Consider the following 27,765-nt stretch of genomic DNA (forward strand, 5'->3'; position numbering starts at 1 on the left):
TATATCTGTATATTTGTATATCTGTATCTCTGTATCAGTGTCTCTGGGTCCCAACAGGCAGCAGCAGATATCCGCCCACCAAGAGTCAGGGTCTGTCCGAGGTTTCTGTCTGTTTAAACAAAGTTTTTCCTCACCACTGTCCCACCTAATGCTTGCTATGGAAATCGTTGGGTCTCTGTAAATGATAGTGTGTACCGAGATTACTCCTGTTAGAATCCGACACTAAGAATAAAAGTGACCTGAATTGAATTATGAGGTTTTAGTTGAGCGGTCTGGAGGGGAGGCTGAGGAAGGCGGACGCCGTCCCTCTGGACAGCGGCGGACCCCTCCAGTGCACCTTCATGTGGTGCCTGACATTGGAGCGGGATGTGAAGCGTTTGTCGCACTGCTGGCAGGAGAACGGCTTCTCCTTGGTGTGGATGCGGCGGTGGCAAGCAAGCGCCGTGGACACACGGAAGGACTTGCCGCAGTCGGGGCACTGGTAGCGTTTGGGCTCGGTGTGGATCCGCCGGTGGTTCTTCAGGGACATCAGGTTGGGGAATTCCTTCTGGCAGGAGTTGCAGAAGTAGGTGCCGGTCTTGTGGCTGTTCTTGTGATTGAGCAGCGAGCTGGCGTGCCGGTACGAGCGCCCACACTGAACGCAGGCGTAGCTCCGGGTCGAACCCACCGCACTCGGATCTGTGGAGACAAATAGCAGCAGTTTAGTTCAGATCAACTCAGTGAACGCCGAGTGTTAGATAAAACTTGTGTGCATCACAAAGTAGGTTGTACATTTCTACTCGCCATTTATACATACGTTTCTGCATTCCTTACTGTGTATATTTTTTGAATAGTTCTTGTATTCTATCATATTTATTATTTCGGTATATTGTATGTCTGCTGTGTGGGGTTAGGGTTTATATTTGCTGCTGTAGCACTAAAAGTTCCCAATTTGGGATTAATAAAGTCTATCTAATCTAAGAGAGGAGCGAGGAGCAGGGACACGTTACTGACAGCAGAAACTAAAAATGAATTATAAACCACGGCTTCAACATCCACCTGCAAACCTCCGCAGTCACACAAAGCTCAGTTTACATTCAGTGTCACCAAACCATCTGAGGATATGGGGGGGTTTGTTCCTCCACTCTAATACGAACCACAGGAGCATTTCATAAATTAGTGTCCCTAGTGGTGGCAGCAAATACGTCCTCATATCTAAACCAGAGAAGGTAACAGTCGCGGTCGTTAACATTGTGAAATGGTCCCAGTTTGGTTAGGTTTAGGCACCAAAACTACTTAGTTAAGTTGATAAAAACATGGTTTGGGTTAAAGGGTTAGGTTATGGTTAGGGTTAGAGACATGAACCCGGTCTTCTGGGTGAAAGTCCTGTGTTTATTTGCCCCATCCAACCCCCCAATCTGCCTCCTTACCAGGACATTTGGCGCTCTTATACTTCCTCACTTTACTTCCTGCTTGGCTCCCGTCATAACTAATATGGCCGCTAGAGGGCGCTGCCGCTGCAAACCTTAAAATAAATCAGAATTGATGCTGGACTAAACCACTTAACCACATAAAGCGTTTTTCAGAAGACAATCCCCTGAGAAGCAGATCAACGAATAGGGGAGAGGTTCAAACAGTTTGTAGATAAGATGATACGACGATATGCTGCAGTCTGCATTCGTCCTCGGCAGTGGCAGCAGCATACCAGATGGTGATGTCCCTGATGGAGTCTCTGAATGAATTTTCAACACACTGACTTTCTGGGCATACCATACTGATTATTTTAGGACTTTTCTTACTTTTTTCGACTTATTTTATTATGACTTTTTATGACTTTTTCCACATACTATACTATGACTTTTTATGACTTTTTTCGACATGTTATACTATGACTTTTTTCAACATACTATACGTTGACCTTTTTATGACTTTTTTTGCTATACCTTGACTTTTTTCAACTTTTTTCCAAATACCACACCAATTGTGTAATGTAATACATAATATAATAAATTTGATTTAATTTAACACTTGTGTGCAATCCCAGGCTCCTCTGGCCACATGTCAAATTGTGGACTTTTTATGACTTTTTCGACATACTATACTATGACTTTTTATGACTTTTTCCACATAATATACTATGACTTTTTTGACATACTATTACGTTTTTTTTACTTTTTCGACAAACTATACTATGACTTTTAATGACTTTTTCCACATACTATACTATGACTTTTTTCGACATACTATACTATGACTTTTTATGACTTTTTCCACATACTATACTATGTCTTTTGTGACATTTTTCGACATACTATACTGACTTTTTATAACTTTTTCCGACATACTATACTATGACTTTTTCGACATACTATACTATGACTTTTGTGACTTTTTTCGACATACTATACTATGACTTTTTCCACATACTATGCTATGACTTTTTTGACATAACATAATATGAATTTTGTGACTTTTTGCGACATACTATACTATGACTTTTTCGACATACTATGCTATGACTTTTTCGACATACTATGCTATGACTTTTTCGACATAATATACTATGACTTTTGTGACTTTTTTCAACATATTATACTATGACTTTTTAGACATACTATACCTTGACTTTTTTCAACTGTTTTCCAAATACCACACCAATTGTGTAATGTAATACATAATATAATAAATTTGAGTTAATGTAACACGGTGTCTTGGTGGTAGAGCAGTATCCTCATAAACACAAGGTTGGTGGTTCAAACCCAGGCTCCTGTGGCCACATGTCAAATTGTCCCTGATGGAGTCTCTGAAATTACTTTTCAACACACTGACTTTCTTGACAAACCATACTGGTTATTTTAGGACTTTTGTGACTTTTTTCAACAAACTATACTATTACTGTTTTTTTACTTTTTCGACAAACTATACTATGACTTTTTATGACTTTTTCCACATACTATACTATGACTTTTGTGACTTTTTTCGACCTACTATACTATGACTTTTTTGACATACTATGCTATGACTTTTTTGACATAATGTACTATGACTTTTGTGACTTTTTTCGACCTACTATACTATGACTTTTTCCACATACTATACTATGACTTTTCGACATAGTATAGTATGACTTTTTCCACATAATATACTATGACTTTTGTGACTTTTTTCAACATACTATAGTATGACTTTTTTATGACTTTTTTTCGACATAGCATACTGTGACTTTTTATGACTTTTTTCAACATACTATACTATGACTTTTTCAACATACTATTCTACAGACATGCCAACATGTAAGCATTTTGCGTACTCGGCACGCATTTTGACCCTTAAGTACGCTTGTACGATTCACTGCTCTCTAGGTACGCATGTTGTTGCATCTCGCATTTCGCCGGTTTCAGTTTCTATGCAATCTACATCTATGACGTTGATTCTGCCGCTGAGCCAAAGAGTGTAAGTGGAGTGAAAAGATTTCGGCCAATCAAAGTGCTGCATTTTAACCCTCCGCCCACCTACCCTCCTAGCCAAATGCGTAGCGCGTTTAATTTAGTGATGGGACAACCAACTCTTTTACGTGAGTCGGTTCAACCGGACGGTCGTTGGTTGGCCTACCGAGTTAATAGATTCGGTCACCGGTTCGCATGCCCTCGGCGGCGGCGGGAGGGGGGGGCGTGGTGATCGCGTTCCCCCGCCAGGAACCAAGACACCGCGGAAGACTCGAGCGGTTGCAGTTACATTCGGTCTCGAAATATTATTTACACACTCATACTGACTGACACTAGACTCACGCACTGGCCACGGTTACATTCGGTAGCATGGTGGGCGGTCTCCTCATGAGTCTAACTATGTAGCAACATTCACTTCTAACATTTAACTTAACATAACTACCAAGATAACATTACGTGTATTTGTATGTGATATAATACTTTCCCCTTGGTAATGTAGCCTATGAATTTCCATGAACACAATTCTAAAATGCACATAAGGCTTCTGCTATCAGTAACTCAAACTTGACGAGAACCTAGACACCCGTGATTACATAGACTCATGCATTAGGCACGGTTACGGTCTCTTTCAGTAGCCTGGTGCACGGTCTCCTGGTGACAGCCTACCTATCACGTAACAAACATTTAAAGTGATGGTTCGGAGTAATTTACCCTAGGGTCCTTTGCACCATGACCTCGAGCCAAACACCCCCCCACAAGCTTTTTTCACCTGGGTCGAACATTGGGAGAGTTAGCTAGAGTAGCGTTATCAGCTGAATAGCTTAGCGCAGGGGCTGATGGACCCATGTTTGTATCTTGTAAGTTACCCCACTAATAATGCCCGAAATGATACCAAACGTCTAAAAGTAGTATAAATACAAATACTCCCCACCCCCCGAAACATAATATTAAAAATAAATGGATGATAACAAAATTACGTTCATAGTGTCAGTGATGGGAGTAACGCGTTACAATTCAGTGGTTGAACTGACTGCAATTTTTTCTGAAATACCCCACCGATTATGTAATGTAATATATAATATAATAATTTGTATAGATATAACACTTGTGGCTCGGAGGTAGAGCAGTAACCTCATAAACACAAGGTTGGTGGTTCAAACCCAGGCTCCTGTGGCTGCATGTCCAATTGTCCCTGATGGAGTCTCTGAATGACTTTTCAACACACTGACTTTCTTGACAAACCATACTGGTTATTTTAGGAATTTTGTGACTTTTTTCAACATTATACTATTACTTTTTTTTTACTTTTTCGACAAACTATACTATGACTTTTTTATGACTTTGTTGACATAATATACTATGACTTTTTCCTTACTTTTTAGACATACTATACTATGACTTTTTTCAACACGCTATTCTATGACTTTTTCATGTTTTTTTCAACATACTATTCTATCACTTCTTTTTTACTTTTTTCGACATACTATACTACGACTTTTTCAACATACTATAATGTGACCTTTTTATGACTTTTTTGAACATACTATACTATGACTTTTTAGACATACTATTATGACTTTTTTTTAACTGTTTTCAACATACTATACTGTGACATTTTACAACATACTATAATATGACTTTTTCATGACTTTTTTCGACATGCTATACTATGAGTTTTTATGACTTTTTTGACCTAATATACTATGACTTTTTTATGACTTTTTTCAACATAATATACTGACTTTTTACGACTTTTTCAACATACAATACTATGACTTTTTGTGACCTTTTTCAACATACTATGAATTTTTATGACTTTTTTTCAACATACTAAACTATGACGTTTTTATGACTTTTTCGACATACTATACTATGACTTTCTTATGACTTTTTTAACATACCATACTATGACTTTTTATGACTTTTTTCGACATACTATACTATGACTTTTTTTTACATATTATACTATGACTTTTTTACATACTATACTATGACTTTTTATGACTTTTTTCGACATAATATACTATGACTTTTTATGACTTTTTTCGACATACTATACTATGACTTTTTATGACTTTTTTGACATACTATAACGTGACTTTTTCAGGGACCATTCGGTATTCATGGAATGGACCACCGGAGAAAAATAGGGGAGGGTCATGTCTTTTTATTTTTTGTTTAGTGGGGGGGTCACCCAACTTTTGTATTCATGAAAACAGCAAAATTTCAAAGTGGCTTGTTTGGTGCATATTATTGCATGTAGCTCTCAGTCTCGGCCCTCCAGATGGGTCTGAACCAGGAGTTTGGCTCGGGGGCAGGTGACTGAAACGGGTAATTGCATTGTTTAAAAATTAGTGGAATAATTAAGTCTGGCATGACTAGATATTTTATAAATATTTCAAATAACACAAAACAACTAAATGGTGGTAGGTAATACATCTGATTTCATATACTGCTTTACCATTACCCTTTCATGAATCATGGGCCCCCACCTATAGCTTTTCTAGCTTCTTTGGGGGACCCATTCACTCTACCCAATTGATCTTGTACCCCAGCTGTATTATTGTAGTGTTTGAAGCGGTATTGTGAATAAATAATATATAATATAATATAATAATATAATGTTACCTGGCTGACGATGGGAGCAGCAGGACGCAAAAAACGAAAATGACTGTTGCACTAGTCTGGACATCTTGCCATGCCAAGGTTGCAATAAAGGTTTCCTTAATGCCATGTATATACATTTGATGTCAGCTTACTAATTGATTGCAGGTTTTGTGTAGATTTGGACTTTAATACGTTTATTCCACTTTGATTAAACGGTGAAGTGGAGAGGCCTCGTTCACCTGTTTGGAGCTGGCTGGTGAATGTGACGCTCGTGTAGGCCTTGCTGGATACACCGTGACCCTTTTTGTGGATTTACCGATCGCTCTGGATTACTTTTTTTTGTGTCATTGGATTACAGCAAAATACAGATCTTTTTTTCCTAACGTGTCTTAACGTTTTATTGTGTGATTGCGCTTAGTTTCTGCGTTTGGAGAGGCATCTCAACAGACTGGAGCTTGATTGTTCACCGTTACATTTTAGTTGAATATAAGTGTCGGGGCCACCGTCTGTCTATTGCATTCCAAGACAGCTGTGCCGCTATTGGATTTTTCAAGGGCAAGTTGTTAACTTATTACAATGTAATTTAACATCTGCTTTAAAAATAAACATATATGTTTTGGATAACGTTCAGCTTCGGCAGCTTTACCTACATGCTAAAACATAGAATGACTGAGGAAGCCTAGTGACGAGTCCATAGCAACCAGTTTGTGTGTTGAATTTGTTACCCAGAGTGCTTTGGTGAATGGTCTCAATATTTTACTGTTTTATTTCATGTGAATACTAGTTTACTAGAGGAGTAACTTAGTATTTGAAGTAACGCAGTAATGCAGGAAGTGTACCTTTAGTTTCCATGCTTTTTGCGTTTCCACAACAACGTTAGTGAGTAAATCTACTGAAATGGCCCCCACACTATAACAGAGGAGTGGGATGTGTAAGATGAGAAAGCAGAGGTTAACTCATGTATGTCATTGCTGTAAAAAACATCAAAGGGCATCTGTACATCTTTGCCAAGTGCTAACCAGTACAGAAGGCATCAATACATTGCTGGGGAGGATCATGCCTCTTCTCCCAATCATTTTGGAGGGTTATAGAAAATGTATTACAGGCAAAGGGAGGGTCACGTCTATTTTGTCGAAAGATCCCAAAACTCCTCTGGTGGCCCCTTAAATAAATAATGAAGAGTCCCTCGTGGCATTTTTTGACATACTATACTATGAGTTTTTATGACTTTTTTCAACATACTATACTATGATTTTTTAGTACTTTTTAGACATACTATACTGACTTTTTTTGCGACATACTATAATGATTTTTTATGACTTTTTCGACATACTATACTATGACTTTTTAGTACTTTTTAGACATACTATACTGACTTTTTTTGCGACATACTATAATGATTTTTTATGACTTTTTCAACATACTATACTATGATTTTTTAGTACTTTTTAGACATACTATACTGACTTTTTTTGCAACATACTATAATGATTTTTTATGACTTTTTCGACATACTATACTATGACTTTTTTACTATTCTGTTACTTTTTCTCGCAGTAACCCATGTAGTGAACCTGTAAAGTGAAAGTACTTTATTGGACTGTAGATGATGAAAGTATAAATGCATTTTATTCTGAGGCCGCGCTTTGAGAGACTGTGACTTACGTCAAAAGGACCTGAGTATTAAAGTGGCAAAAAAAACACCAAACTTTTCAGATATTCCATCTGAACACAGAGAAGAACAAACTTTATGTATTCAAGAAAACAAACTTAAGCTAAAATTATTACTCAAATTATACAAACAGGAAAAGGTCAAATTATGTTTGTACGTGTATTTTTCACTAGTTGAGCGCGCCCTATCAAAGACTTAATTTCTGCCACTCCTGACAGTTAATAAAGTTTTTTCTTATTGTATCTCCATATTTGAGATGTCGGCCCCAGTTTAAGTGCAGATTTAACGACTGGGTTCTTGAAAATAAAAAGACAATAAAGGAAGTGGTAGCAGCCGTGAAACAGGATTCCAGAACAAAACAAAGACATTAGCTTCTAACATTAATGAGCGTTTCAGTTTACAACTAATATCACAATAAACAGATTATTTGTTTCCTCCGGAGGCTTGGTGGGATCTGAGCAGCGTGAAGGAAGGATTGCATTCGCTGTCTGACTATAAAGGGTTATTACACACAAATGACACAGCAGTGCACACATCTTTTCCCACGTTTTTGTGTCGAAGTGGCTAAGCTTCCACTAAAAGTTCTTAAGAGAAAAGAAGTTTTTAGAGTACCTTTACCAACATGTAATAAAACGTTTGTGAAATGAAGTTTGTACTTTAATAACATAATTTAATTAAATATTTGTCACATTTAGAGCTCTACTAACTAAACATACAATATATTACACTTTTCTTTAAAGGCTTTATTTTAAGAATATTACATGTAACTTTTTAAATACTTTTAATCTGAGGTGTAAAGTAACAAACTACATTCACTCATTCGTTACTGTAACTTTGTGCATTTACTGTGTGGCTCTGTGTGTGTCTGTCGGTCTCCATGTGTGTCGGTGTCTCTGTGTGTGTGTTTGTCTGCCTGTGTGTGTGTCTCTGTGTGCATCTGTGTCCTGTGTGCGCGTCTCCATGTGTCTCTGTGTGCCTGTGTGTGTGTAATACTAGGTTCATGGTTGGAGTTAAATCCCAAAACAAAATAAGTGTAAAAAGTAACTGAGATACTTTTACTCTGAGTCAATTTTAAATGAACTATATTTTACTTTCATGAGTACATTTTCATTCCATCACTAGGACTCTCCCCCCCCCGGTTTTAAACGCTGTGTTCCTAATAAAAGGGCCGTGTGAATGAAAGTGGATTAAAGACGCTGAGCTCCACAGAGTTTTTTCAGCTATTTATTTTCAGTACTCAGCAGTAAGGGTTATAGTATATGGACAAGTTCTTCTGTTAAGAAATGAATTATCAAAACATAGTTTATAAAAGTGTATAGTAAGTAAGCATTACATATATATGCATGGAAACAAAAAGTTAAAAAGAGATCAACAAAAAAAAAGGTGGGGCCGGGGGGTTATACTCTCTTCCAAAAACCCAAAATCTTTTTTCCTTTTCTCTCTAAAAACTAGCCGAAATACAGGCGGGAGAAGTGTCCACGCAGGAACCCCCCCCACCCCCAAAAAAAAAAATCATCAAACACTGTGTCGGAGGGAATATGCCCAAAAAGAAAATCAAAAATAGAGAATGTACAGTTATTACTTCTGTGTTTCTAGATCACACATGGACTCCTACGGACAGCACTTAACGGTCACTGCACGGCTTCTCTTGGGGGGTTTCTTATAGCTTTTAAAACTAGCACCAGTGCTGCTGAAAAAACGCTGACACACACACACACACACACACACACACACACACACACACACACACACACACACACACACACACACACACACACACACACACACACACACACACACACACACACACACACACACACACACACACACACACACACACACACACACACACACACACACACACACACACACACACACACAGGCTTTCGATAATCAAAATAAAAAAGAGGGAACACAACTTAAAATACACCAATAAATACAAGAGGTTTACCATGAAAGTGTAACAAAAAGATGAGCCAACGCACTCCGAACAAAGAGGAGAAGCTCCGAAACAGTCCCTTTTTTTTTCCCGTTGTTGTCTTCGTTTCGACGTGAGTTGGATTTTTTTTTTGTGTGAAACGGGAATTAGGTGAGAGATAAATACGAAGAGAGGGGTGATGGGAAATCTCGACTGACTTGACTCGAGCAAAGAGCATCAACACAACAACACTTGGTTAGAAAGGCAAGAAAACACACTTTGCATCACCGTGTACACTTCTTAAATCTTCACAGAGTCCTGGAGTACATCAACACAGCTCTAAACTCACACATCCTAAGACTAGCGCCGTCCATTACAAGTGTTAATAATAACAATAATAATAATAATATAAATAAATGCATTACTACAATGATTTCCGTCCTATAAAAGAGCCGCTGCAGAGATTACAGTCAGAAGTTACGTTACAGAATCAAAACGGGCCGACAATTTACAGTCCACTCCGGCTGGCTCTCCTTTTCTGGTTTGGTCTGAAATCCCCAAAAACTGCTGCAGCCAAAACGGACAGTTGCGTTGAGACGGGGCGCACGCACACACACGCACACGGACACACACACACACAGGAGGAAAAGGCTGCAAAGACTCAGTAGTTGAGGTTTTTAAATTTGGTATTTGATGGTTTTTGAGGCTGCAGTCGGCGCCTGAAAGCAGCCAACTTTGCCGCCCAAATGATCAGTTTTTATTTTTTAACATATTCTACTTGCGAGAAGTCTATTTTTTACCGGGCCTTATTTATACAAATTGTGTTGTTTGTCCTCCGTGAATAACATTTTAATAACATTTTTTAAAAACATTGAAGAAATGTGGAACTTTGAAGAAAAAAAGAGATTGTAAAAAGGTGGATATTGTCCCAAAGTCTATTTTGACTGGCATACAAGTTGGGTTTTTATCGTTTGTTTGGCTTTGTTTTTAGGAAGAAAAAAAGATTTTAAAATGTGGCTTTTGATGGTTCCAAGGCCGCGGTCGGCACCTAAAAGTTCCGTTTGGTGCCAATTCATTGGACGATGAAGACGAGTTGAGGGCCTTTTAAAAGGCTATGTTTTATCTGATACATATCATTAATGTTTGTTTAATAATCCTGTTCTACGAGCTTCAGCCTTCAGTTGACCTTTACATTTGGTTTGGAGGCTTTTTTTCAGTCGGTGTCTGTGAAACAAAAAGTTTCAAACTTTGGCACACTAATTTTCCTGCAGAGGAAATGTGGCGCCAAAAAAACAGGAAAATTCCCTGCACATCACATACTGGTTGAGGGTAGATGTACACCCTTACTGCTGACGTTAAACACACAGTTGAATAAAAAGCCCTCATTTGAAAGCAGAACCAAAGGAGTTCCCCCTTCCATGATCGGGGACCTTAATCGGCGTGACACCCGTGCCGGGAGTAAACGGCAGCAGCGCCGGCCGTGGCGTTAGCCGCATGCTGCTCAGTGAGCTGGGAGAGCAGCTGTCACCGAGAGCAACTCTGTCTTCAGTCGGCTGGTGGAGAGAGCTGTCAGAGAGCGACTAGCTGCTGCTGCTGAAGAAACCGTCCGAGAGACGAGATCGCTCGGCTCAGATAGCATTTTTCTTTTTACTGCAGAGGAATTTTGGGTGCCAAAAAACCCAGGAACATTGCAGTTGTAACGTGTTAAAGAACAATTTGTTAGAAAGCGGCTGAACAAGCAGAACATAAACTTTAATGTAATCTCAGTTTTCCCGCCCAGAGTCTGGCGGTACCGGAGCCTCCCGGTGATTTTAACGGTTAGGATTTAAATGTCCTTTTCATTTCCCGCAACTTTGTTTCTCTCGGTCCAGATTTTAAAAAATAAAACTTTTTCTGTTGCTTTTTACGGCGTTTGTCACTTTTTTCAACGTTCTTTTATTAAAAAAAAATCCAAAATGCTATCAAATTGACTAAAACACCCAAATTCAAAGAAAGAAGTGAACTGATCATTTATTTGACTTGTTTAGAGTGTTGTTACGGAACCATCCACGTTATTTTTTGGGGGGAAATTTTGGTTGATAGAAACCCAAATTTCTGATACATGTAGAAACGTTTTGGAAACCGTAACTCGACATCCTTTTTTAGAGACCAAAACAACTTATTCATTAATTCATCCGGGAAATAACGCCACGCGCAGCAACCCGTGCCTGCGTGTGTTCAGTCTGTGTGTCTGTTCTGAGAAGGGTAATTAATTAAACTCATCTTGGAACTACGAGAGAGAGACACACATTTAGAGCAGACCCACGCGTCCCATCTTCAGTCCTAAAAGCTCCCACAAGTCTTTGCTGCCTCCCTCCAAAACCACACCATTCAGGTACACACACACACACACACACACACACACACACACACACACACACACACACACACACACACACACACACACACACACACACACACACACACACACACACACACACACACACACACCAAAAAAAGGAAAACCAAACGCGTCCCGTCTCTTCCCAGCCCGTCCCGTCTAAAACCACGTAGTTTGTGAGCGACTCGGGGTTTAAAAACGTTGTGACAAAGGCCACCAGGAGATTTCATACAGACACAACTTCCTAGAAACATGGTCGGAAGCTGGGAGGATGGAGGCGGAGAAGAACACAGAGAAACCAACTCGGGACCAATCAGCTCCTGCTGGGTGGGGGGAGGGGGGGGTTGAAATGAACAAGATGTCTCTGAAAACACAGCATCACACTTTCCTTTTAGTCCGGAACCTCACAGGTGCCGCGGCGCCAACACACGACTCGGCAGTCTTTTTACGAGCCAACACGCCTCCACATCTCCGCTCCCAAAAACAGCAGAAAGACCGTCGGCTAACTTCTGCAGACGTCCCTCTGGATCAGCGCTGAGAAAAAGACACCGGCAGATGCCCTTCTGGCGGCTGCTAATCAGTCCACTGCACAGTTGCAGTCTGGGTCGCCGCTGAAACCCGTCCCGTTGCGGTGCCTTTAGCAGTCTTTTACCAAACAGCCGCCGCAGCTCCGGACAAAGAGTCAACCACGGCGGCTTTTTAACGGGGCCACATGCAGCGGGGGGAGGGAGACGGCTGTGTAGTGAAGTCCGTGCACGTTTAAATACACAACTACATCCCGCCTGTCTGTCTGTCTGTCTGTCTACAGTCCGTCAGTCACAGTCTGCACGGGACACAACTACAACCAGCGTCTCGGGGGGGGCAGGGGGGGACGTCCGTCCATAGCCTCAGCTCGGGAAAGCTTAGGAAACAGAGTGTGTGTGTGTGTGTGTGTGTGTGTGTGTGTGTGTGTAGCATCCATTTTCAGTCTGTGTGTGTGTAGCGTCCATTTTGTGTCCTGCTTTGTGTACATGTTCAGTCATGCAGGACCACACACACACACACACATTACAGCCACACACACACACACATTATATATATATATATATATATATATATATATATATATATATATATATATAAAATGAGGATGAGGAGGGTGAGCGGGAGGAAGAGCTACGTTTTGGCACCTTGGCATGTGACCGCACCGCCACCCCCCTCTCCCCTCCCCATAGAGAGGTGAAGTCCCGCCCCTTCCTGTGTCCACCGTGGGACTTTATTTCAGTTAAGATGTGTCCACTAGTGAACGGAGAGAGAGAGAGGGAGAGACCAATAATGTTTAGACTTTTCATGTGGCCGACCAGGCATCAGGCACAGGTGGCCGACAGTGGCTCCCAAGGACGCCTTGGAAACCAAATGCCAAAAATGACCGTCTGTGAATGTGCGCTTTGCCATGGTCCCAAAAATCTTTGAAAGGAGCCCGTTTCCCTGAACTAGGAGTGGTTGACATTCTTCTCGTAAACTGATTGCTGGAATATTTAAACCCAATCTAATGGTTTTACCATGTACCAAATGGCACTTCCCATCAATGTTTGTACGCTTCTTCTTTCCTAGTTAAATATGTGGCGTTTGGTTTTGTCACTCTAAGTGCTGCTCTGCATTTTTGTTTGAACTATGCATGTCCCCATACAGGAACATCTAATGCAGGTTTTAAGGGCCGCGCCGGTTTTCGAATTACAGAACAAACTTGAGAGGTATGATTATCATTAAATGGACATGTTTGACCCATGGAAGATACTGTCTCCCCCCTCCCTCCTCTACTAACAAGTTCTGACACCCACTGCTCCTATCATGGAGACTCTTTACTGTAGGCAGTGTTGTCCTCTCTTTACAGCAGATTTACTGTTAGCCAGTGTTACTCGGATGTGCACCAACAACATTTTATTTTCAAATGAATTGAATGAATGAATATGAAAATATTACTGTTTTTCCCCCAAATTATTCAGATGTTTACCATAAAATTTGACTTTCAGAATATTTTAGGGAAAAGTCAAATCTTTTAAAAAAGGAAAAAAAATATTTTCACAATAAATGTCAAAATATTGAGAAAATGTTTTTGAATATTTTGAGAGGGTTAAAAAGTCTGAATATTTTAGATGAAAATAACATTTTCACAATAAAAGTCAAATATTTTGAGATAAATAATTTTTTTTCACAATAAAAGTCAGAATACTTAAAAACAGTTGTAAAACAACTATGACTGGATTTTGATACTGAAGACTTTCTTCACTTGCTAAATTATCTTTTTGTATCTAAACATTATTATTTCTCTCTCGTTCTTCACTACCACATCTGTTCAGAAATAAAGTCCCACGGTGGGCCATGGGAATGGGACCCCCTCCCCTCCCTCTTCCCTTAAGTTATATGAAGGGGCCGCCGGGCATACCCAGGAAGTTGGGCGCCGCCATGGCCATGCGAGGGGGCGCCGACGAGCCGCTCCAGTGCACCTTCATGTGGTGCCTCAGGTTGGACTTGGACGAGAAGTGTTTGTCGCACTGCTGGCAGGAGAAGGGCTTCTCCTTGGTGTGGATGCGGCGGTGGCAGATGAGCTGCGTGGACACGCGGAACGACTTGCCGCAGTCGGGGCACTGGTAGCGTTTGGGCTCGGTGTGGATCCGCCGGTGGTTCTTCAGGGACATCAGGTTGGGGAACTCCTTCTGGCAGGAGTTGCAGAAGTAGGTGCCGGTCTTGTGGCTGTTCTTGTGATTGAGCAGCGAGCTGGCGTGGCGGTACGAGCGCCCGCACTGATCACAGGCGTGGGATTTCGCAGCCTCACCGCGGCCTCTAGGCGCTGCCGCCGCCCCGCCGTGGCCAAGTCCTTGCTCCTGCATCAAGGTGAGGTCCAGGCCGGACCCCCAGCCCAGGTCCTGGGAGCCCCCCGGGCGGGGCTGCTGGGGTCTGGGCTGGCGTGGCGGCGGCGGCGTCTGGCCGTGCGTGATCTCCATGTGAAGCCGGAAGCTGGCCTGCGTGGGGAAGGCGCGCTGGCAGGAGCGGCACGTCAGCTCGCGCTGCTTCTGGTGGACGCGGCGGTGGTTGTAGAGCTGCGAGGAGACGCGGAAGGCCTTGCCACAGTCGTGGCAGCGGTGGCGGCGCGTCTCCGAGTGGATGCGGCGGTGGTTCTTCAGGGCGAGCAGGTTGGAGTAGGTCTTGAGGCACACGGCGCAGTGGTAGATGCCGACGGTGTGGGTGTTCTTGTGGTTGAGGAGGGAGCTGGCGTGGCGGTAGGAGCGGCCGCACTGATCACATCTGTGCAGAGACAAACGGGAAGAAACAGCACGGGGGGAGGGGAGAGAGACAGAGAGGGAGGGAGGGAAGGAGAGGGACAGAGAAGGGAGAGAGAGAGAGACAGAGGGAGAGAGAGAGGGATGGAGAGAGAGAGAGAGGGATGGAGAAAGAGAGAGAGAGGGAGGGACAGAGAGAGAGAGAGAGAGAGGGAGGGGGAGAGAGAGACAGAGGGAGGGAAGGGGAGAGAAAGAGACAGAGGTAGAGAAAGAGGGAGAGAAACAGAGGGAGAGAAAGACAGCAAGGGAGGGAGAGGGAGACAGAGAGAGAAAGAGGGAGAGAGAGAGAGGGAGGGGGGGAGAGAGAGGGAAGGAAGACGGAGAGAGAAAGAGAAGAGATTAGAAACTGAAGATGGCAGTTTACTCAAACTGTTGTTTCCACATTAATCTCAGTTACTGGTTACCACTTTCAATTTAGAATTATTAAAATATTTTCACTACTCATCATATAAGTAGGGTTGGGTATCCTTTGGTCCCCCCACCCCCAATACCGGCGCTCAAACGATACTTAAGAAGAGGAAAAAAGAGAAAACCAAAACGACAGTCGACAACATTAACGAACGGCATGTTAATTTGCTTCCCCCCCCCCAACAACGTTTGTCTTTTAGAAGTGTTTTCAGCCGTTTGTTGCTTTTTTCAACGTTTAGGTCACTCTTTACTTCTACTCTGTGTGTTGGTCTCAGATGTTGTGGTTGGGTTTTCCATCACATGGTCAGAGTGGTGCATGATTTCTCTTCACAGACCAACACACACACACCTCTCTCTCTCTTCACCTATCCATTTATCTACAGCTGCAACTAACAATTAATGGGTTAGCTGTCAACTATTAAATTAATGCCAACTATTTTGATAATCGATTTGATTCAAATTTATCGGATTCCAGCTTCTTAAATGTGCAGGTTTTCTAGTTTCTTCATTCTCAAACTGATTCATAGATTATCAAAAGAGTTGGTTTTTGTCTGAAGCTCGTATCGGCTAAGTTTGATCAAGATTCAATATTATATTGATTCTTGAGACACACACACACAAACGCATAGGCACACACACAAATGCATAGACGCACAGACACTCACTCTCTCACACACACACACACACACACACACACACACACACACACACACACACACACACACACACACACACACACACACACACACACACACACACACACACACACACACAATACTTCTAGAATCGCAATAAATGAAAACCACAACACAAATCCAATCTGCACCCATGTATCAGGGAAAGAATCAAATCGGGACAAAAGCATATCGTCCCGGCCCTAATGTGGATCCAGATCGTCGTCTCCGTATCGTTACACCCCCAGTATCGGGAAGGAAAGAAAAAAGTATCAGAACATCTCGGGATATTGGTTTCGGTACCCAACCCTACGTCTAAGATGTTGTACATACAGGTATATGATCTGAAATCCGGCTTATAGCTTTTAAAATGAAGACTACAGCAAAGTGGTGCACCAGATCAAGTTATGATTTCTACACAGGTCAGAGGGGAGGGAGGGACAGGGGAGAAACTCTGTCGGGGGACTGGGAGGTATCTGCAGCTCCCTGCACTGCACAGATTTACACACAAGCTTCTCAACGGTTTCTTACGCATCTGGAAACAAATTCAAAAGACCTTCTGTCGCAGCCTTCGTTTGGGTAACCGCTAAATTCTGAACGTAATGATGAAAGATGCATCACACGTGCCCAGAGAAACCTCTACCGTGCCGGACTGTAGTTGTTGTAAAGAATCCTTGAACTGTTGAGATTAAAAACCTCTAGACGTGTGCAGTGCAGCTAGCTCCAAATACTTCCTAATCTTCTCTGGGATTTCAGTTTTGCCAACACACACATCAAAATGTAAGAAACCCCATCACATAACTGCATTTCTATTCTAATAACTGGCCAGTATCATGATACAAAACACAAACAAATCAAAGACTACAATTAAAATCATTAACACGAGCAAGGAACAAACATCAGTACTTTAAATTTAGCTAATATGCTAACACACAAAATGCTTAAATCTGTGTCAAAGTTAAGCTAAGAAAACAAAGCATTAAAACAACAACACATCTAAACATGTAGGCAGCCTAAAAAAAAACAAAAAAAAAAACTCAGGTGTGTGTTATATGCTAACTGAAAGCAAACGGGGTTGACTTATCTGGTCTCTCCACTAATTCAATTTGTCCACACTTCAGAAAAATCCGAATTCCGGCACGCGTATGGTCCCAAGGAAGCCGGATTGGAGATCATATACCTGTAATAGACACGTAGAGACCTAAATTTATCTTCACTATTTTTTTCAACTTCGAAGAATCACAAACAACTGACGAGAACTCACGTGTACCGACACTCCTCGCCCTCTCCCGGGGGTGCAGCGGCCTTCCTCCTGACTTCCATGCCTACCTGGTTGTCCCCGCAGCGGTGCCTGGCTAGGCCGGATCTCCCCTGGAAACTCTTCCCACAGGTGGGGCAGCCGAACGGGGTAGCGCCCTCCTCGTGGACCTTCTGGTGGTTTCGGAGGAACCTGGCCAGCCGGAAGGCTTTCCCACACGTGTGGCAGATGTGCTTCTTCCGCTGCGTGTGAATGCGCATGTGGTTGCGCAGTGCCATGTAGTTGGTGTACGGCTTGTCGCAGAAGTTGCACCGGAAGTTGCCCGTCTTGTGGGTGTGCTTGTGGTTCAGCAGGGAGCTGGCGTGTTTGTAGGCGCAGCTGCACAGGTCGCAGGCGTAGGGTCTCTCGTCAGAGTCCAGGTCCACCGAGCTTCTCTCCATGCTGATGTTGGCGGAGCTGTTGGTGGAGGAGGACGACGGCAGGTGTTGGGCCGGGCAGTCGTGGGCTGCGAGTTCGTCGGCTGTGGCAAAGCCTTCGCAGCAGCCGTCGCACTCAAAATCCATCTGGGCGCCGGGGCCCTGCGGTCCTTTGCACAGGCCCGCCGTAGTGTGGGTGGCCAGCTGCCTCTGGGTGCGGAAGCCCTTGCCGCACTCTTGGCAGTTGTGCTTCTTCTGGGCGAAGTGGAGGCGTAGATGGTTTTTCATCGCCAGCCGGTTGGGGTAGGTAGAGTTGCAAACATTGCAGTGGTACTCCCCGATTTTGTGGAGGTTCTTGTGATTGGCCAGGCTGCCTGCGTGTCGGTACGTCTTGCCGCATTCGTCGCAGGCAAAAGGCCGCCGCCCAGTTTCAGAGGGGTCAAACTTCTGGGGCCGGGAGGTTCCAGCTGAAGAGTAGGGCTTTTTGAAGCCTTGGTGGCTGTATTTGACGCCCATCCCCTGTCCCTTTGAAGACTCTCCTCTCATAGCCTGCATGTGGGACGGGCCGGCCTGCTGGAAGCGGGAACCGTTGGGTCCGGTACGGACAAGACCTTTGGCTCGGTGCTCCTCGTGGAGACGGAGATGGTTGATCAGCTGCTTTTGAATCTTGAACGCCTTGCCACATTCTTCACATTTGTGCCTGCAGTAGGGAGGGGCAAATGTGAAGAAAACACAACAGAATATCTGTAAATACATGAAAATTATCAACTTTAATATCAGGGCAGTGGGGGCAATAAACACGACCTTTGGTGGAGGCAAATTTTAGGCAGTATGACCCAGAACTCATATTCGTAATAAGGTTGGCAGTCCTGATATCAACTTACGGTAATTTAAGTTTTTTTTCAACCTGGACTCTCTGTCTCCATGTTTGTGTGTCTGATGGAATAACAATCTCTGAAACTGGTCCAGTATTAAACAAGAACCTTTACTGGACAAATGTATACACGCTGCAACATATTGCAAAAGACACATTTTTGAGTAAGCAACAGTCTTTTTTTTTTTAGTGCTGCTTTTTATATTCAATTTAATGTTCAATTTGTTCAATAAAAAAAAAAAAAAAAAAAAAAAGGTGGACATGATTTTCTTTCATTGGTTTTAAACTCAAACAGTTTGTTGTATTTCAGCAGCAGAACTGAGAACACTTTAATATTGGTTCATTTATCACGTATGGATATTCAAACAACATCATCGCTGCCCTATAGTCTACTTAAAAGTAGTGTTACTTTCATGAACTTTTGCTTATAAAACAAAAAAAAAATTACCGGTATAAAATCTAGTCAAGCAAAACTAAAAAGGAGCTCATTTGAAAGTGACTTGGTTACTTTTTCACAGGGGGAATAACCTAATTTATACATGTTATACTTAATGTAATTTATAAGTAGTGTCAAGATATTCAAACAACGTTATTGTATATTTCCCTCGCATGGCGCAGCCCTAATCTTTACAAAATCAAAAGCATACAGAATCGTGGACCTACCTCTTTAGATCGAAGTGGGTCCTTTGGTGATTCTTGAGTGCCAGCAGATTGTAGTAGCGTTTCTGGCACACCAAGCAGCGGAAAACACCGGTCTTATGGGACTTCTTGTGGTTTAGGAGGGAGCAGGGGTGTCTGTATCCACGTCCGCATTGGTCACATTTGTGTGGCTTCTCGCTTTGGTCGACCAGAGGCCTGCGTCCGTCGCCGCCGACATCACGGCTTCCTCCGGCAACCCCGCCGGCGACGCCCTCTCCCCCGGACATCCCTTTGGCTCCGTTCAGGCCCTGCTTGCTCAGTGAGCCGCCCCGATTCTTCCCAGGGCACAGGTGAGTGATGAGGTGGTGGCGGTCGGCAAAGAACATCCCGCAGTCGACGCAAATGTGGTTGCGTCCGTCCATTTTGTCGTTGCCATTAGCCGCACTGCCCACGATGCCTTGTTGCTGGCCGTCCGGCCTTTGGGGACCGTGGACCAACTGGTGGTTCAGGAGATCTTGCTTCCTGGCGAAGCTCTGGCCGCAGGTAGAGCAGATCATCCTCCACTCCTGCTCCAGGTTGGACGGTCCTGGCCCAGTTGGGTTGTTGGCGTGGCTACGCAAGTGGCTCCTGAGGGCTCGGAGGCTGGCGTAGTGGTTGCCGCACACCGAACACTGATACACTTCTCCGTCGTCGTCGTCATCTTTGTCGTTGCTGCCCATTCGCTTGCCCCCGCTCTGCGAGTATTGGCGTTGCCCACTGCCGCCGCCGCTGCCACCACCTTCTTTCAGGCTGCTGGAGCTTCCGGCAGGCAGCGAGGTTCCACCGGAGCTGTGGTAGTTCATGCTCGCCAGGAAACCGTTGGACATGGTGCTCTGCTGCTGGGGCTGCTGGCCGCGGCGGGGACACAGGTGCGACTTGATGCCAGCAACATCTCCGTACATCTGACCGCAGTCGGCGCACACGTGTCTGTCGGCCTGACGGTGAGAGGCATTGCTCTGGGAGAGCGAGCTGCCGTCGAAGCGGTCGTGGAACTCCAGAGAGTCCAGCCCGCTGCTGTGGCCGCCGTCTGGAACAAAGTGGTTACCGTCACCCAGATTTCCCGGCAGGGAGATTGGAGTGGTGGCACCGCTGCCTTCCTGGACGTAGCTCTGCTGCGAGTCCAGAGTTAGGGGCTCTGGAGACAGCCAGTCGTTGCTGTCGTTAATCGACTGATTGGAAGAGCGCCCCTTGTGGCTTCGCAGGTGGCTGTGCAGCGCCGCCAGGTGAGGGTACTGCTTGCAGCAGATGGTGCACTGGTAGTGGCCCGTCTGATGGCAGCGTTTGTGGTTCACCAGGCTTCCTGCGTGCCGGTAGCTTTTGCCGCACTCTCCACACTTAAAGCGCCGCTCTCCGTCGTCTGGAGAATTAGCATGGGGAACACGGCCTCCGGAGGGAGAAGACACGGAGCCCTGGGAACCGGAGCTTAGCGCGTCAGAGTTTAGGATGGAGCTGTCCTGGCCGTGGGCGCCCGGGTGGGGATCGTGAGTCAAATAGTGGACTTTCAAAGTCTCCAGATCTGGGTGTCCCGCGCCACAGTATGCACACGTGTAGATGGGGTTGTTCACCGGAGGACCCATTATGGGATCATAGGGGCCTCTTTTGTCACTGGGCAAGGGTGGCAGGGGCAGAGGGTCCCCCAGGGCGGGTGTGTACGCCGGGGATCGAACGGCGCTCAGATTGTGGGGCATGATGCCTGGGAAACTGCGCGGCAGGCCGAGGGAAGGCGAGGCCGCGTTGTGAAGCAAGACGTGCTCCTGAAAGTCTGTCTTACTTGGAAGCGAGATCTGGCACAGGTGGCAGAAACACGAAGCTGTGTCGTCGCTCTGGGACGACTGCGTGCCGGCGCCGCTGCCGCTCACCATAGACGCCCCGGGCGTCTTGAACTTCGAGTGAGTTCTCTCGTGGCTGTTTAGTGCAGCCAGGTTGCTGAATTGTTTGAAACACACAGAGCACTTAAAAGTTCCTTGCTGGTGACACTTCTTGTGGTTCACTAGGCTACCGTGGTGCCGGTACGTTCTGTCGCACTGATCGCACTTGAACGGTCTGTCCCAAGCTTCTTCGGCTTCAGGGGAGCCTTTTTTCCCGTGGTCGCCTGTCTGGTGGCTTTGTAGGACACCGTGTCCCAAACTGTTATTCAAATGGGAGCGCCCAAACCCGTCTGAGAGGTCTTGGGCGAGACCGTAGTCCCTCTCGTCGTGGCCCCCTTCTTCGGGTACTTCTTCCCCCTCTTCCTCTGTGTGTGCACTACTCGGGGACAATGTATGGATACGTAGGTGGTTTTTCAAAGCTACTGCATTGGGCAGCGTACGCGTACAAACTGGACACTGGAATGAACCAACTTCGTGAGATTTTTTATGATTGGCAAGGCTAGCTGCGTGCTTGTAAATTCGTCCACACTGCTCACACTCAAAACGTCCGTTCTCTTCTTGCTGATAATGTGCTTTCATATGCTCTAGTAGACTTGGAGTACTCGGACACACCATATCACACTCTTTACAGGGGAAACCCTTGGCACGACTCATATCATGCATTGCCATAGTACTCTAAAGCAAACGTTTGGAAGGAGTCACAGTTCACAACATAGAAATGAACAGTGACGTTAGGGAGGAGAGGAGGAAAACAGCGGGGCTTAGCTCGTCAGCTTGGGGTGGCGATGGCGGCCTTTTTCTCCTTAGTGCAGGTCCAGCCAACCAGGGCCCACCTCGGGAGGCGGCAGGGCCACCCAATGAGGAACCACTGTAGAGACAAGAAGAAGACAAAAGGAAGAGGGTTACTTAAAGAGCAACTTCACACCCCCTTTGAACAGTTTAAGTTAACTCGTGTTTATTTAAACTCGTTATAAAAATCTGGCTAAAAATCATAACCCTGCTTATCTGTCAGGGTTCAACGCTAAGGCTTTTTTTTCACTTGTCCGGTCGGGAAAGTTAAAACAAAATTCTACTTGCCCAAAGTCAGTTTGTACTGGCCCCTATAAATAAATAAAAACTGCGGGAGGGGAAAATGTAAAAAAAACCATCAAAAGTATGATTTTTTTTTTAAATCTTGATTGCCCAATGGCACATTCAAATCAAATGATTTATGATACGATGACAAGTGTATTTTTCATATTTACTTTCCCGAAGTGTCGTTTAATTTTCCCCGGGCCATTGGGCGTTAAACCCTGAATGTTGAACCCTGTTGTCAGTATTTGAAGTTAAGATAGTTTTTTTTACAATCACTTTGGCACTAATTTCAGAACCTTGACGTCATTTTCAAAACTCACAACCAATGATCAAAATACACATTTTTTCAAAACTAACACCTGTTTCAGTTGCTTGGATACAATACACATAAACCTGAGATCATTTGTTCATTAAACAAAGATAAGCTGTTCAATATGACACAACTTAACATCATAGTACTACTATTTCAAAGAGCAATTCACACATTACATTTCAGATGATTGTCTATTCATTTCATTACAATCATCTAACTACCAGTCGATACAACAGCTCAAAATGATAATGCACAGTTGTATGGAAATAGACAAACAATATTCCATGTTTAGATCATGAAAGTTTCTATATAACGAGATTCATTGTCACCAACTAGAGTGGAGCATGAACCAATTAAGACTACATTATCTATGGATGTAATATTTCATCATCCTTCTTTACTGTAATGTACTACTGTTTATCAGACACTTTATATGCTCCCATGTACCACCTTTGAGACTATTTACAGTATTGACAGTACTGCACTGTATGCATGCAGGCGCTTGGAATTGCTTGTCCAATTCTGCCAACGCGTTACCAATGAGATAGATAGATAGATAGATAGATAGATAGATAGATAGATAGATAGATAGATAGATACACACACACACACACAGTATATATACATATACACTCATTTTTCCAAGATGATTGGCTAATTACAACGTAGATGAGAACCTGTGGCCAAATCCACAAGACAGAGTTGATGAAGATGTAGAAGTACAGTAATCACTTCTTTGTTTTGCTTTTTACAGTACAAGCAAGTTCATGAATACTGCATTCGATGTTTTACAGTAATACTGTCTTTTCTTTTCCATTTCCTAGCTATTTATTTTGCTTTGATTCAAATCAACCTATGTTGTGATCGTACTGTATTGTTTTTCATCAATACAGTTCAGGTTTTGTTCAATGATTCCACTGTGTCTGTAGTATTCTCTCTACTACTGCAGTACTTTTACAGGGATGTATTCTTCTATGCAGTAAAAACCCTGTTTTAGTTAGCTGTGAATTACATACTGAGCCTCATTTCCTCAGAAAACTTTTACAAAACATTTTTTTTCAAAGTTTTGGATGCTTTGTGTGTGTCCATAATATCTTGTTCTGTTGTTATTTTCTGTTCCCCCCCCCCCCTCCCAACTTGTTTCTGCATTTTTTTTTCATCGTTTTGGATGCTTTTTGTGACGTCCATGTCTTGTTGCTTTTTTCTATATTTTTTTGTCTATTTTTCTGATGTTTTTCCCAAACTTGTTTCTGCTTTTTGAACGTTTTATTGCTGTTGTTGATGTTTCTAATTCTTTTTTTTGTCCCCAACTCAGAAATTTCAGTATGCTAGTTTCGGGGGGGAGAAAAAGAAATATTACATTTAACAGGCTGAAATCACATCACAGTTGACCTGTTTTATCATAAACTCAATGACTCAAACTGATTAATGGATCATCACCATCCCATACTTCATATCTTAAACAGATATTAATATGAAGCTGTGTGTTGTTTAGCGCTGCAACTATAACTGTTTTTTTATTGCCAATTAATCTGAATCGTGATAAACAGATTAGTCGTTTTGGGCTCTAAAATGTTTCCCACGGCCAAGATGACATCCCCAAATGTCTAGTTTTCCTCGCTTCTTTTCTATGTTAATATGTGTATTGTTTCTATGTTTCTTTGAGGTTTCTAAAAAGCACAAAAACGTCACTTTTTTCAACTTTTTCTACGTTCTGATGTTTTTGCGACGTCCTCAAATGTCTTGTTTTTTTCCACGTTTGTCTCTTTTTCCGAGGTTTCTAAAAAAAACTAAAATTCCACTTTTTTTCCAACTGTTTCGGTTTCAGTCTTTCTTCAAGTTTATTTTATATTCCACTTTTTTGTGTGTGAAGTCCTCCAATGTCTTGTTTTGTCCCCAACTCAAAGATATTCAGTTTCCTGTCACAGAGAGAAGAAACTAGCAACATATTCACATTTAACAAGCTGACATCAAACAAGTTCACCTGTTTTTACATTAAAAAAAATGACTCAAAATAAAATTAAGTTGATAACTAATCCATTCATCTTTGCAGCTCTACATATTTCTTACAAATGAAGCAACTAATTCAAAGAGATTTGAATCAGAGCTCTCAACAGCAGCCAATCAAAACCCTCTCTCTCTCTTTTTTTCTTCCTCTAAAGCATTCACATAATGTAAACAAACCGAGTCACACAACAAAAAGAAAAACTGCCTGATACCACTGTGTTTAATCCACCAAACACACTGGACACCTTTCACTGTGTTTGTGGGGGTCAAAGTGCCTCCGGTTGGATTCACACACACACCGTGCAGAAATATTAAAATAAATAACCCGGGTCTGTGCACACACATGCGTTGTTTTCATCAACAACCAGCCGCTTCAAATACTCTGCAAAAAAAAAAACCTCACATTTCACAGTCTATAATTGCAGTTTCTGTGACACAGAAAGAGGCAGCACAGCCGCAGCAAAGCTCCCTGACCTTGGCCCGTCTTCAGCCCCAGTATGCATGAGTCTATCGGGGACAAAAGCGGGGCATCTTCACCGAAACACGGCGGACATTTGCTTCGGATCGACTCCCAGTATTTAACCGGGGGAGCGACGCCAAAGCGCGACCGGGAAAGGGAGCACAAGACGGGGAGGGGGTTAGCCGTGTAAAAGCGGCCGGTGTAAGCGATGTGTTTCCGACACGATGGAGGGACAACACCTGCAGCCATCGGCCCACTTTCACTGAGACCCCATTTCATCGGAAAATGGCTTTCGAGCGGCAAGCCATTTTCCCCCATGCTAACATGCTAGGTTTTTTTTTTTTTTTTTTTTTTAAACCACACCAACACAACCCGCTGGCTACAGCTACATGCTACAGATAGCCGTTAAAGACAACACATACACAATAGTACGAGTCCCGTTAATGAATGTAGGCGGTGTACAAAAAAGGAGCGTTTTGTGTTTATGACGTGAAAGACGAGAGAAAGATTCGCGGGCCGCGCTAACGCTAGTTAGCACGTAGCTAGTTAGCAACCCCCCCCGCGAGGAGAAAAAGGAGGGTAAAACAGAGGTTGGAAACGGTAAACAAAAGCAACAAACAACCACAACACGGAGCTAAAGGAGTCGGTAACGGGACGGAGATGGGTGTTAAAGCACATGAAGTGTGTGTGGGTGAGCGCGAGGACAGGTTAGCATCCCAGCAGCTAGCCCGGAGCTACACAAAGATCTCGCGGCCCCGGCCGTTGATTGAAGGAAAAAAAAAACACCCTCCTTTTCAAGCTGTTTTTCTCCGCTCCACACTTACCCCTCAATCGGCCTCTGCGCCCGCACGGTGAACGATGCGCAGCGTGGAGATGCAAAAACGTTCAAGTTTCACGGATTCGGCATGTTTGATTTTCTCCCTCTCCTCTTCAAACACCGACTTTTGGCTCTTGGCTGTTCCCCCTCTCCGCCGCCTCTCTACCGCCGATTCGACAACATACTTCCTGCCGCTGCTAGCCGGAGCGGAGGCGAAGCTGCGTTGCCTAGGACGACGACGGAATGTCCCGCCCTACTCGGCCTCTGATTGGCTAGTAGTGTGTCTGTGTGTATTTGTGTGTACGTGTGTGTTGGCTAGTATGCCGCCTTCTTTGGTTGGAATTTTTTTTTAATCTTTTTAATTGAAAAGGAATTAATTTACAATATCAAGGCATAGAAAACATTACAATAACCCCTCTCAACATACATACAAAAGGATAACTTAAAAAGTATAAAAATAAAATAAGTAAGAAATTATGAAAAAAAAAAGAAATCTTAAATATAATCTTCATGTTGCTGCTGGGGGGGACAAAAACATGTTTACTACTTCATAAGCTTGAAAGAGAGTTTTTTGTTGGTTGGATTGGTTATGTTTAGGTACGAGGAGTGTGATTGGTTAAGACTACCAGGGTAAGCCAATCAGAACCAGAGTAGGGCGGGGCATTCCTTCGCCATCCTAGAGAATGTAGATCCGCGAGCTGCAGCGCAACACTGCTGCGCGTCATCATGCGCAGAATGAGAGGAAGAAAAAAAAAACGGAAGCCACAAAAACATCCAGGTTGTTGTTTTTAACGTCACTTGTTTCTGGGGTTTATTAGAGTTTAGTAGTGGCGGGACAGATGCAGACTAGACTAGGTGCAGCTCGGCCTGTCAGCCGCGCCGATCCGGGGGGATAACCGAGCCGAGCCGAGCCAGGCTGGACCAGCAGCAGCATCATCACCATGGGGCAAATGACTCTCCGAGGTCGTTTTATCAGCTGGGAATGTGCAACCCAGTCACTGGTAGACAATCTGTGTTCCTGAGTTGTAAATATCATGATGTATTAATCCTTGTTAGTAGAGGTCCTGGGTAAGATCTGTATGCACTTCATTTAGCGGAGAATACCTCAACTGTTCTAGACTAATATGACCCCATTGAACAACGTGGGATGTGTGCCAAAATCTCTACCCGGGACAAAAGTCCTGAAAATGACCACAATAGGTGACGCTATTATCACACAACAGGTGAATGGGCCTTTTTTTCCCTCTTTATAGATATCCTCATACATTTCTACCAGTTTAATCTTCATATTAAGATAAATACTTTTTGTGTTACACTTTGTCTTAAAAATAAAATAAAATATGCAAATTAGGCAATATCTCATTAAATATTACATATAAACTCTTGAAGCTGCGTATCTTCTGAGGTGATCACAATGTTTACACTGACCGTAGTATAGTTTTTTTTTCTGGTCTGATATTTTTAATTGTGTTTCTGTAGATGTTCAGTGTGGATGTTGTGCAGGTGTGTGTGTGTGTGGGGGGGGGGGTGTCCTGTTTTGTGCTGTACTGAATGGAAAATTATAAATACAATTGTATAGTTGAAGTGTAGTTGAGG

At 43.4% G+C, this 27,765-nt stretch overlaps 1 protein-coding gene across 1 annotated transcript; it reads right to left on the bottom strand.

Moving 5' to 3' along the window:
- si:dkey-89b17.4 (zinc finger protein 646) lies at window positions 1-26,381 on the bottom strand. The gene is made up of 5 exons (XM_039825263.1): window positions 26,177-26,381; window positions 19,616-22,366; window positions 17,669-18,778; window positions 14,428-15,287; window positions 1-678 (listed from the first exon to the last, which is right to left on the bottom strand). Exons 2-5 carry the CDS (start codon window positions 22,165-22,167, stop codon window positions 260-262), a joined length of 4,941 nt encoding a protein of 1,646 aa, XP_039681197.1. The 5' UTR covers window positions 22,168-22,366; window positions 26,177-26,381; the 3' UTR covers window positions 1-259.
- Between the last annotated feature and the right edge of the window lie 1,384 nt (window positions 26,382-27,765).

Source organism: Perca fluviatilis, chromosome 15 (assembly GCF_010015445.1).
Source record: "Perca fluviatilis chromosome 15, GENO_Pfluv_1.0, whole genome shotgun sequence".
Classification (NCBI taxonomy): domain Eukaryota; kingdom Metazoa; phylum Chordata; class Actinopteri; order Perciformes; family Percidae; genus Perca; species Perca fluviatilis.